Raw genomic sequence first — 12888 nt, 5'->3', positions numbered from 1 at the left:
GTTTGATTACAATATGATTTCCTTCAAGAAAGTTGAATCTCTGCGAACCTCTCTTGAGTTTGATCCTCCCATCCGAAATATGGGTGCATTTCCATAAATTACTCATCTTCGAGCATTAACTACAAGTTCCATTCAACTTTCAGGTCTAAAGAATATAAGACATTTGAGGTATTAGAAACTTTATAAAAGTTGCATCAAAACTTTGCCTAAGTCTATATATAGGTTGCAGAGATTGCAAATACTAAGACTAGAACATTGCGATTATCATTCTAGTCTTCCAAAACAATTGACACAAAGTCAAGATCTCAGACATATTATGATTACAAATTGCAATTCATTAGCATCAATGCCTCCTCAAATTGGAGAATTAACTTGCAAGAAAATATTGAGCACTTTCATTGTTGGTTCAGAGATGTGATTTGGTTTAACAGAGTTTTACAAGACTTACAACTAGGAGGAAAGCTACACATTAAACAACTATGGTAACGGATGCATTCAACACAGTGTTGCGAATACAATACTAATACAAGTATTACACACTATAGTTTTATAATGCGATTACAGTCGCGGTTACGTTGGGAATCTTTATATATGTTGCGGTAAAATATAGTCGACGCCCTCAAAATTTTGGATTTTTTCTTCAGCAATTAGATTTATACAAATACATAAACTTCATCATATGCTTTCCTACAAGTACAGAAAACACCAACATTAGTAACTTGACATGCAAGACATTCAAATACCAAAGTCGTAAAGCCATCTTAGGCTTACCCTTCCTTTGCATAAAAAGTTGGACAGGGATTGTAAATGAGATTGTCAAACAATTCTTGAGCAACTGGTCTGTTTAAGGATTTACTAGCTTCACTAGAATCAAATCGGTGAAAGTAGAACAATGTCAAGTAAACCAATTGATAGGCGCGAGAAAATATGATATACTATAAGCTCAGATGTTACAATGAAGTAACATCTCAGGATTTTTAGATAGTTTAATGGTTCTAGAGAGCCATGGATGAGTAATTTATAAAATGACTGAGTTCTCACCTGACCAAGAAGTTTGCAACATACTGAGTTGTCTGAATGGCTTCCTGTGTGTGTGGAATTTTTGTTGAGCCCCATACAAAGGCATTTTTCTATGAAATTAGTTATAAATAATGTTAGATAGCTAAAACAAATCACAACAAAAAGGGTTGCATGCCTTTAGTTCTTTGTGATCCGTCACGTAGTAATCACTTTCGGCAGTTGATTTGAAATCAGATGATTCGTTAAACATAATTATGAATCTTAGGTTATAGAAACAGTAGATATCAGTAACTGCACCATAGTTACTGCAGAGAATCTGGAATAGCAGATTGTGCATAATTTTTTTAATCACCTCTGGATGCCATTGGAAGCCTGTCACCGGATATTTTTTCGAACGTACCGTGGAAACATAAACCTAAAACAATTTCAAATCCTATTAGTTTTATTTTATATGTGAAGCACTCACATTACATGTTATGAATATGTAAAAGGATGAATTTAAGAATCATATCACATCACCATAAGATAGATAACATATCATTGACTACCTTGTCTTCTTCGTCTTTGCAAGTTGTCAGAATCTCGAAAAAACTTGATAACTTTTGATTACCAAGAAACTTTGCCGGGGATATGCCATACTGTCATGAAATCAGATAAAAAAAAAATACCAAATTTCAAATATGTTTATCTCATAAACTTCATTAATGGTTTTCCAGAACTAAGATAAATCTAAAATGATTATTAATAATGTGGATCTAGTAGGTAAATACTCCAATTTGTACTCACAGCATGATTTTGCATGACTAGAGAATCTGTGCTCAACTTCTTTAACAAGTCTGGAGGAAATCTAGAGAAAAAAAATTCAATGACAAAATGTTAAATAACCAATAAACTAAACACAGGCTATTAACATTAGTCCATTGTTATTCTCAGTGTTCTTGGTGTTCCCTTGGATTCCTTACCTTTGAAATACGGTCCCTTCAATTTGCACGTTCTCGACAAATTGAAGAGTGCTTGCCTGATTTTGTGCTTTAAATTTTTCAAGAATATTGTTGTCCTATCATTAGTAAGTAAAAACAACCAAAATTATAAAAAGTTAAAAGAAAAAAGAAACTAGAATGTGTTGTACATGTGATGGCCTATGAACACGGACATACATAACATTGACATTGACATATCGACACCGATAAGAATTTGACATGTTTTGTCAGTGTCACACTAAGAAAGCTAACTCACCTGACTTATGATCATTGTTATAAGTTGAAATCCTAAGCAGATGGCATATAATGGAAAATGGTCTCCAGCATCATTTTTCTCTAAAGCTTTCTACACCAACAAATACAGTTTAAAATTAGCATTCTAAAATGCATAAGTTCATCCAACAAAAAAAAATCATTCCTTAACAATTTTGGAAACAAACTTATCTAAAAACAATAAACAGACATTAACTATCAAATCAAGGATAATTTCCTGCACAGCCTATGAATTTATGTATATGATTAAGGGAACATTAGAAGGATAATAATTAAGAAACAGATACCTTAAATACTCTTTCAACAGTTTCAAAATATGGACCATCTTTAACCCATCCACCAGTGAAGAGAACCCCATTTATCAATTCCAGCTTCTGCAAGTGAGTGCAAAAATCTATATTATAGTTTAAATGTATTATTATTATTCTCTTTGATTTATATTATAAATAAATTTTTTTAATAAAATTTACTGAATAAATAATATATTTAAATGTATTGATTTTTAAATGGATACTGGAAGCATTTCTTAGAACGTTCCTTTTCAAAAAAAATACTATTGATGATAGATACCTTGAGAAGCTTCTCCTGTGGCTCATTGTAAATGAGAGGAACAACTCTACCGCCAGCAGCCTCCACAAGCTTAACATACGATGCGTGAATAAAGGAAGCTTCCGTAGCATTACTGATGCGGCCAGAAGCGCCATCCCCAGGGTGGCTGAGAATTCCGATCACCGGTTGGTAGTCGAGGTTAAGGTTAAGCGATGGACTACTCACACGGTGGAGTTGAGTCGGGAGAATGACTCCAGAGTGACAGTTGGTGGAGAGAAAACCTTGGAAGAAGGCAACAAAGAAGATAAACAAAACGACGCAGTTTAACATTTTGGAGAGTGAAGTGGACTGTGAAATTGTGAATGGATGTTAGTGTTACCATAATTACTTGTTTATGTATTGGAAATTATCATCGTCTTTTTGCAGCTTACGGAAAGACGATGAAGCTGAATTGCACGTTAACTTCACTTTCACCGTTTATACCTGTTTGCATCAATCCTTTTTCATTTCTCTTAGCTTATTACTTTATATGACCCTTAAATGGCTTTACAATTAGACTAACACTCATTCTAATTTCTCATAGAAAAGAAAGTGGAATCTAGGCTAGTTTGAATTTTTTTATTACAAATGTTCTCTCACAAGTTTAAAATAAGCAGGTTACTTTTGGGTGTTTTTATACTTTTGATACATTTTCATTATCTCTCTTAATCATGTTTTTTTCTCATTTAAATCTATTTTAAAATATGTGTACTACCTCAAGTGACTGAAGCCGATATTGCTAGGTTAAACGTCATTATCGGAGTTCGAATTCTAATACTCACGATTGTGTGTGTCAATTTTTAGTGGCTATTACCACTTCTTCTACATACAAAAAGAAAATCTATTTTAAAATGCATTGGCTTGTTTCGTTTTGTCCATGTCGACCCTCCTTTCATTATCACCCCTATATCTTCAACAGGTCTTTTGCTCCCTTCTCCTTTTTCTGAACTACCTCTATAAATGGTTATGTTCAAAACCAACCTTTCCTCCTATTGTATGTACTTTTTGACTCTTGCTACTAAACTGTTAAAGGATTTCAGTTTTCCAAACCCAATGATCTCTACGAGCTTCGATCCTGCTTGAAGTCCTAGGCTTAACATATATTTTTCATCTCGTCCTCAGTGTTTTTCAGCAAAACAAGCTCCCCGTTAAATCATTCTATGTAAGACTAAAGGGGTTTGCCTTTCTCTCCTTATTCACTATTAGATCTGTCATTGAGTAAAGTGGTGCGAATATTAAAGTCGATTCCTACAAACAAGGCCAAAATGATTCAATGTGGATCTTTATGGTTCATAAAGAGGGTGTGAATTGCCATATGATGGTGAACTATGTTGGAGGTCTTGATGTTTTCACATTCTGATATGGAGGAGGTACTTGTAAAAACTTTGGCGCCGAAGTTAGTGATGACCAAATGTGATAGGTTTTAGAATTAGAATACTATGTACCTTGATGTGAGGCATTTGTCAGACACTTATAGTAGGATTCGAGGATTTTCGAGTACCTACAGCCTTCTATTTAGAACAAATGTAAGGACAAATGTCAGATGCTCCTTCTAGTTGTTGTGATCATATGTCCTTCTAGAACAAGTCTATCTTAGGTTCAACAGTGCTAAAACCTTCTTATGAATAACTGCTCTAAAGGCCTAACATTATGAACACGATGTTAGAGGGGTGATGTCAATATTCCTTGATCTTCAGATTTGACAGTCTTTATTGCTTAATTGGTATCTCTCTTCTCCGCTCTAGGTCAGGGTCATTTTATATCCTTAGTCTTTCTACCTCATTCATGAGATCGAATATTACAGGGGATCTCTCCGAACCTATTAGATGGATCTGACGATCCTTGTCTTAGATTTCTGAGAGAAACCCTTAATGTACTAGATCAAGGTGTCATACCAACAAAAACTTTGATGAAGGGGAGGAAAAAGGAGGTAGGCTCTCCTTTGTTTGAAAAAACATTTAAAAGGGAGGAAGAGAAGAGGTTTACGATTGATTTTTCACTGTTTTGAACTACTATGATTTGGAGAATTTAACAAAGTCTTCTATACATTTTTTGAGTTTCTTCGTATAAGATATTTTTTTAGAAAAGTAGAATGTTTTAGCTTTATGAGGGAAATGAACGCACCAAAGAAGATAATAACTGAGAAAGAAGGTGCCATAAAAGAATAAACAATATAACATAGTCTCTTCCAATTTATGACAGGACATGTTAAGTACATATAAATTTCATTCCTACAACAGTTTTAAATAATCAGAGTTACTACCATAAAACTCATTATGATTTTTCAATGTACCATAAAGAGAATTTCTAATCTTCTCCCTATATATTCTGAAATAATTTCCTATTCGTTTTCATCTTCAAAACCACACATTAGTTCTACAGATGTACAACATAGACCAAAGACTAGGCAACCATAACATGATACAAAGGGCTAAATACAATAAACATGGCCTTCAGTACAATGTTGTCATACAACAATTATTGTGCATACTAATGGACACTACATACTCAATAATACAACAGTGATTCACCCGTTTTCGGGTACTCGGACACACATTCAACATAAAAGCTGCAGATTTGGGTTTCATGTGCGGCCAAACTCACACAACATCAATACAATTAGGTAAAAATACATCAAATTTTCATGCGCAGTGATATCTCCAGCATTTACATTTATTCAAATAAATAAACTTCATCATATCCTTTCCTACAAAAATGAGCAACCTTATAAGTAAAACATAAAAATGGAAAATTCGTAAAAAAATCTCAGGCTTACCCTGCCTTTCCACCATAAGTGGGCTTGTAATTGTAAATGAGATTGTCTAACACTTCCCTAGCAACTGGTCTGTTTAAGGATTTCCTCGCTTCACTGGAGCCCGATCCGTGAAAGTAATACAATGTCAAGTTAGCCATTGAGAAGTTAGAGCAAACAAACATAGCAAATGGAACTCAATTATTCATAGCTAGCAAGATTGTTTCACAAATATTTTTCCAAACTTTATTTTGGATTTACTAGTAAGAAGTTATACGGGTAACAAGATGAAAACTGTAAGCATAAATTCAATAAATGAATGAAGTTATTATTAAATTCTTGAGTCCTGCCTGACCTGACCAAAAAATTTGCAATATGCTGAGTTACCCGAATGGCATCCTCTGTGTGTGGAACTTTTGCTGAGCCCCATTCGAAGGAATTTTTCTGTAAGCACCATTTAACAAGGATGTTACATAGCTAAAATAAAGAACTAAAAGCGGTGCATGGAATCAGAGTCATCGGTGCAAAATGCAATCACCTCTGGATGCCATTGGAAGCCAGTCACCGGATATTTACGTGCACGTACTGTGGAAACATAAACCTAAAACAAGTACAATTGGTATTATATTTTATTCATGACAGAAGCTCATCAAAGGTTATGAAAGAAAAAGATCGATTTAGGAACCATATCACCTCATAAGAGAAGATATCATTGATTACCTTATCATTTTCATCAGTGCAAGTTGTCAAGATCTCGAAAAAACTAGATAACTTTTCATTGCCCAGGAGCCTTGAAGGTGATATGCCACACTGTCGGACAAAAAAAAATAGATATAAATCATGTATATATGATAAACTTCATTAAACTTTGTTTTTCAAGAACTAAGATAGCATCAATAATGACAACTTTGAAAACATAAAATTATCCAGATAACTAAAGAATGGAAGAGATGCCACGAACTACCTATAAAACATTGTCATGTTTTAAGTTGAAAAATATACCATTTGCATTTACTATAAATCTTGCCCAAGCAGACGAATATCAATGATGTGGATCAAGTTGACGAATACTCCAATTTAAGAAAATTTGGATTATGTTTATATCTACTCACACGATGATTTTGCATCGCAAGACAATCTGTACTCATTTTCTTTAACAAGTCTGGAGGAAATCTGCAGGACACAAGAAGTGGTTAATAACTTGCATATTAAACTCAGTGACGAAATGTTAAAGAACCTATAAATTAAAGACTTTCAATTGACTGAAAATTCTAGAACATAACACAGAGTTTGCAGTATAAACACAGACTTAACATGTTTGCATGAAATTGTTACGAATAAGGACAAAGAAGTCACTACACTAACTGAATCACATGATGAGAATGGACACTTGGCACATGATCCACACTTTCAGGAGCAAGGACGTGGGAAGAGAATGAGAATTCCTAACAGAAAGTATGAGAAGGAGTTTGTTAAATAGCTTGATGATTGACAATGATTGGTGTGGAATTTAGTGGTGGAAACTGGAAACCTGGCTCTCTTCTCACTCCAAGGCTTCTATGTTTTTCTCAATCTTTCATTAAATTCCCCTGTAGCTTTACTGCAAGTGGCTTAGCTACATACTTTTCTACCAAAAATTGTACTGTTGCATTGAATTATTAGTACAATTTTACTTTTCCAAATCTACTTGTTGTGTTTCTGTTATCAATTCATAACAGAAATCTACAGATTCCATTCAAAGATTTTCTTGGGCAATAGCAATGTGCATCTTCTAACTCCTCTTTATTTGTTGGGACAAAGGACTCCCATCAGTGATAGCTAACCATACTAATCAAATCCAACTAAGTCAGAAATTAATGGTATTTACGTAATATGATATGTTTTAAAGGAATCCTGTTTAAGCTAATGAGTTGTTAAATCATAATGTTATGCATTAGGTTTATGACAATACAAGAAATTCTCTCTTAGATGAGTACTACGCCATTGATATAGAGAAAAATCAATGAAATAAAGTTGGACAATTCCTTTGTACATCTGTTGCAGGGAAAAGAGAGACATCAACTTAAATTCAAAGTCCAGCTTCCAACCTCATTGTATGTCCATCGAGAGATCAATGTGCAACTACAAACAGATACAATTGCCATAGATTGTTTACCTTTGAAATACAGATCCTTCTATATTTGTATTCTCCACAAACTGAAGGCTACTTGCCTCATTTCTTGCTGCAAATGCTTCAAGAATATTATTATCCTATCATCAAGAAAAAGAACAGCCAAACACGTAAGCATACAGAAAAAAAGGACGAGAACCGGATGTAACTTGTCAAAAGTCTTCAACTTTTCGCAACATTTAAAATCATAAATATTGTTAAAGGTGTCCAACATATGCATAAAATAAATAGCTAATCTTTCTACTTTCTCTGTATTGGAAATTTGAAATCAAAAAGAAATCATGAACACTAATTTTTACAGAACAAGGCAACACAATAATATATCCTAACTAGTATAACTATGGCCACTAGTCATGTATCTGACTCATCCAAACAACCATAAGAAAGCTAACTGACCTCGCTTACAATCATCGATATAAGTTCAAAGCCTAAGCAGATGCCATATATAGGGAAATAGTCTCCGGCATCATATTTCTCTAAAGCTCTCTGCAACAACAAACACAACTTATGTGAAACTAAAAGAAGCATTAAATCAATACATGAACAAAGCATTCCTTGGCATCTAAGAAATAAACTCATCTAACAAAATTTCAACTCGTCAATAAAATACAACTCTTCCACTTTCTATTCAAAGTCTATATTCTAGCAGCCTCATAAGCGCAAAAAGAATCTTTGCAACAATAATAATAGATTGATAACATAATACCTTAAATATTGCTTTAACATTTTCAAAATATAAACCTTCCTTAGCCCATCCACCAGTGAATAGAACACCATTTACCAATTCAAGCTTCTGCAGTGATTGTAAAAACCTACTCAGTATCATCATCACAAACACTTCTAAGTTATAGCCATGTTGCAATCATTGATACCTTGAGTAGTGTTTCCTGTGGCTCAGTAGAGACGAGAGGAATAACTCTAGCACCGGCAGACTCAACGAATTTGACATAAGAGGCGGGGATGTTGGAAACGTCAGTAGCGTTGCTGAGGCGACCGGTGGCACCATCGCCGGGATGAGTGAGAATTCCGATAACCGGCCGGTAGTAGAGATCGGGGTCAGGCGCGGGGCAACTCGATGATGTGAGCGAGTCGCGGTGGTGTTGACTCGGGAGAACGATTTCAGAGTGGGAGTTGGTGAAGATAACGCGGTGGGAGATTGTGATAAGGAAGAGGAATAAAACTAAGACGTTTGACATTGTGGAGAAGTGAATAGTGTGGAATGGATGTTACTACAACATCGCTACTTGTGTTATTATAATAAGTAACCAATAATCAAGCTGAGAAGCACGCTATTGGCACTTTCACTGGACCCATTTTGCAGAGAGGATAAATTGTCTTTTTTTAATGAGAAAGACTAATCTTCTGTTCCCTATTACAAAATTGGCTACAAAGAGGAAGAAAACGGAATAGAAACAAAGGATGTATGTTTGTTTGGTAACTACAGTCTGCAACAACCATACGCCAGTAATTTTCATAGGTTAATTGATTGGTACCTTTTCTGTTCAAAACTGATTCTCCAGCAATTATTTTCAGGTAGGTTATCTTTGACCCAGGGGTGGACAAATTTTATCTCCCCGATTCAACCGACCGATCTGTAGGTTATTTTGTGCAGTCAGATCAGGTTGGATTAGAGTTGTTTCAGTGGGATTTGATTGATTATTTTAGATCGGGTGCAGTTACCGTGCATACATTGCATAGATTATTATGGACCTTTGAATCAAATTCTAGACATCAATTGTTATTACTCAATACTCAATACTCACCACTCAATACTCAATACTCAATACTCAATACTCAATACTGGATTAAAAACATGATCCAATGACTTATGTAGACTTATGCATGGTGTATAAGGAAAATCCTTATGCATATTAGCCAAAGCCTTTTAGATCCGTCAAAAACCGTATCCGACCGAATTCAATTAATATTTATTTTATTTATTTTTATTACTATAAAGCTAACTTATTATAAAAATAAAATTCACAATATTATCATATTATTATCATTCTTATCCTTTTAAAGATAAAAGTTGTGTTATCATACTAATATTAGTATAAGAACATTCATTATAAAATTTTGAATATTATTTAGTTTGAAGTTTAAAGTGCGGTAATGACCCAAATAATTATAAAATTTTGAATGTTATTTAGTTTGTAGTTTAAAGTGTGGTAGTGACCAAAATAATTTCAATAATATTAAAAATGTTATCACATAATAATAATAATGATCAATAATAAAAATAGTTATTCTTTAATTATTCTAAAACTTTATTTACTCTTTTACAATTAAAAAATGAATGTGTGAAATTTTATTAAAAAAAAGAAGTCATATTAATGAGTTTATTCCAATAAATATTAAACCGGTAAAATTCACATGACTTACCCACTTAACTGATTTAATTGAAACCGATAAAAATCGAAATTTTTCGATCGAAATTGGGTCATTAAAATGAAACCGTGGTTCCCAAATTAGTCCAACCAAAATTGTTTCTTATTAGGAATCAAACCCAATACTTTTAAATAATTTCTGGTAAGTCTTTACCACTAGGCCAATATGCATTCATGACAAATAATTCCCAATATTTTTAATTTAAAACAAAAATTACAAAATTTGTACTGTTCTCGATCCTAAGTCCGATAAATAATAATCACTTTACAACTTGAACGGGCTTGGGTTTGAGACGCCATTGGTACAAATTTTGTATTTTTTTTTTAAAATTAAGAATTATTGAATATTACTAAAAATCATAGAGATTATTTGTCATGAATGTATATTGAACTAGTGGTAAAAACTTAAGATATTGGTTAAAGGTCTTGGGTTCAATTCCATATGAAAAACAATTTTGACTTTTTTGATATTATTAATTCTTAATTGTTTAAAAATGAAATTATAATTAAAAATCAATTTAGTATTTAAAAAAGAAAAAATAAAAGCCAATTTCACGATTTAAAAGTATGAAAAAAATCGGTTTGAAAAAAATATTAACAGAAGGACTAATATGGTCAGGTTAAATTTTGTAACAGAAGCCAATCTCAACACTATGCTTATCAGAGTATTGAACCATCCCAATCAGACGGTTTTAATGCCGATGCAATGTCTAATTTTAGGTTTGTGGACTCATTTTCTATTGTAACATACTCTGCATCTGCTACCAGTGATGCCCAACCTTTCTCTGCTAACTCCAACGAATATTCTGAAGCTGAAAGTGAGTATTCTGAATATGACATTGGAAGTGAAACTGAATATGTATTACAATGGCTAAGGCTGTTAACTCTGGTTTGCAGAGTGATGTATTACAATGGCCATTGGATCGTTAATTGTCCTTGCTCGAGCACTCACTTCAGCATTGACCAACTTACGTTTACAGCAGGTGCGAGAATCTTGTTGTTATTGAACATTTAATAACCGTGTCTTTATACTTCAAATCAAAGCTCAAAAATTTAGTAACTGTGTTAACAACTTTTGATGATATATGATACTACAACTTTATATACATCCATTGATTAGTCTTTTTTTTGCAAGTGATTTTCTCTATCTGTAACTTTCTGTTGGATTGTTAGTTAGAGAACTAAACTACTATGTTCTACTACTAGCAATATTGTTGTTTGTGTTGTACTGCCGCGTGCTACTAATATATAATAATGAAACTATTTAGTGTGTTCTACTGCTACCAGCATTGTTGTTTATGCATTTGCAGGTCCTTGTAGAATTTGACAACAGAATGTCCAATCGAATGAGGCGTGAATCGTTGTGTCGAGGTCGCCATTTGAAAGATAAGTGATCCATAATTTTTATCACACCTCTATTACTGTGGCATTTTTGCACTCTTCTATGATAACCATGTCGTCGATACATGTTCAACACGATATACCCTTGCGAACTTATAATCACATGACAGGGAGTTCTGATTATTTTTGATTCGGAGACATGTTTCGGCATAAAAATATTGATCAAAGTAATTAAGAAAATATTCTGATGGATGTTTTACCATATATATGAAGGATCTCTTTTGTTTTGATTGTATAATTCAACATTCTAAAATTGAACAACTTTTGCAGGAATTGTCATCAGATTCTGTTTTTGGAAGCCTTGGTTTACCATATTCGTTGATGGTGATTAGGAGGTTAGAGCATGAGTTTTCGTGACTAGTTACTGGAAATTGGGCGTCGAACTCGGCGGTAGGACCTATTATGTATCCTCTAACATCGATTCTCACCACTTTTACGCAAGAATCAGGTAAGTCCTTGTGCTTCTATTGGTTTTTATTTGCAAGATAGTGTTCCTAAACAAATCTTAGAAGGGGGCTTGAACATTTGAGGACTTATCTTATCTATCTGTTTATAAGAATTTTCTCTTCCATATGTAGCATGTGTGGTGAGTCCTGTTCTGATATCTTATAGGATTTCCTCAGGCCTATATAACAAATCTATAGGAAAATTTGTTAGGTCAAATAGACAGTTAGGGTGTTCTTTCATGTCTAGTAAGGCTAGTGTAGTGGCTAAATTTGTGGGGTTGGAGTTGAGAATCAAGAACTCAAGGTTGCTAGGGTCATTAGAAGTGGAGAAAGGTTTTGATAGTGGAAGATTGCTAGGTTTCCTAGGAGTGAGGTTTGATGTTGATTGGGACTTTTAATGTATGCAGATTAGGTAGTAGAATTAAGTAAAAGAAGGTTTAAGAGTTTATTTCTTTGCACCACTTGGAGTGTGTTGTGATTCAGGAAATCAAGCTTTCAAAATTTTTTAGACTCGTTTGTTCATTCGCGAGGTAATGTTTCTTGTGACTTGAGTTTTACCCATGTGGTTGGCCATATTGGCGAGCTTTTTTCTATTTGGTGTAGTGCCAAAGGAACTTCTTTGTTCTCTTTCTCTAGTCCATGTTACCTTTATGTCTTCCTTCATCAGGGGCTCAAAGGGTTTATTCTTTTGTGGTGAGTGTTTACTCAAAATGCCCCCTCTTAGACAAAAAGATTATGTGGGGTGATCTTATCCAACACAGATTTATCCATAAGGGTGATGTATAGTGTGTTATAGGTGATTTTAACTTTATGGGCTCATATTGTTTTGTTCCATTTATCTTCCTGAATCCCGAGTTTTTAGCAGTTCTAT

General features: G+C 33.9%; 2 protein-coding genes across 3 annotated transcripts; both read right to left on the bottom strand.

Annotated features, from left to right (window-relative positions):
* Positions 1–311: 311 nt before the first annotated feature.
* Positions 312–3195, bottom strand: LOC131653410 (gamma-glutamyl hydrolase 2-like). 2 transcript variants are annotated; one of them, XM_058923541.1, is made up of 10 exons: positions 2844–3195; positions 2561–2647; positions 2257–2346; positions 1983–2077; positions 1807–1867; positions 1569–1658; positions 1373–1435; positions 1042–1130; positions 772–864; positions 316–687 (listed from the first exon to the last, which is right to left on the bottom strand). In XM_058923541.1, exons 1-10 carry the CDS (start codon positions 3150–3152, stop codon positions 654–656), a joined length of 1011 nt encoding a protein of 336 aa, XP_058779524.1. In that variant the 5' UTR covers positions 3153–3195; the 3' UTR covers positions 316–653. The 2 variants fall into 2 exon arrangements, with proteins under 2 accessions (XP_058779525.1, XP_058779524.1); XM_058923542.1 differs by lacking the exon at positions 772–864 and having other exon boundaries at positions 312–687.
* Positions 3196–5280: 2085 nt separating this feature from the next.
* On the bottom strand, positions 5281–9379 carry LOC131653409 (gamma-glutamyl hydrolase 2-like). The gene is made up of 10 exons (XM_058923540.1): positions 8656–9379; positions 8490–8576; positions 8180–8269; positions 7769–7863; positions 6726–6786; positions 6334–6423; positions 6152–6214; positions 5969–6057; positions 5638–5730; positions 5281–5568 (listed from the first exon to the last, which is right to left on the bottom strand). Exons 1-10 carry the CDS (start codon positions 8977–8979, stop codon positions 5535–5537), a joined length of 1026 nt encoding a protein of 341 aa, XP_058779523.1. The 5' UTR covers positions 8980–9379; the 3' UTR covers positions 5281–5534.
* Between the last annotated feature and the right edge of the window lie 3509 nt (positions 9380–12888).

The sequence above is a fragment of the Vicia villosa genome, linkage group LG2 (genome assembly GCF_029867415.1).
Source record: "Vicia villosa cultivar HV-30 ecotype Madison, WI linkage group LG2, Vvil1.0, whole genome shotgun sequence".
NCBI lineage: Eukaryota > Viridiplantae > Streptophyta > Magnoliopsida > Fabales > Fabaceae > Vicia > Vicia villosa.
Note: the sequence above shows the minus strand (reverse complement) of the source record. Positions and strands in the feature narration are given on the sequence as shown.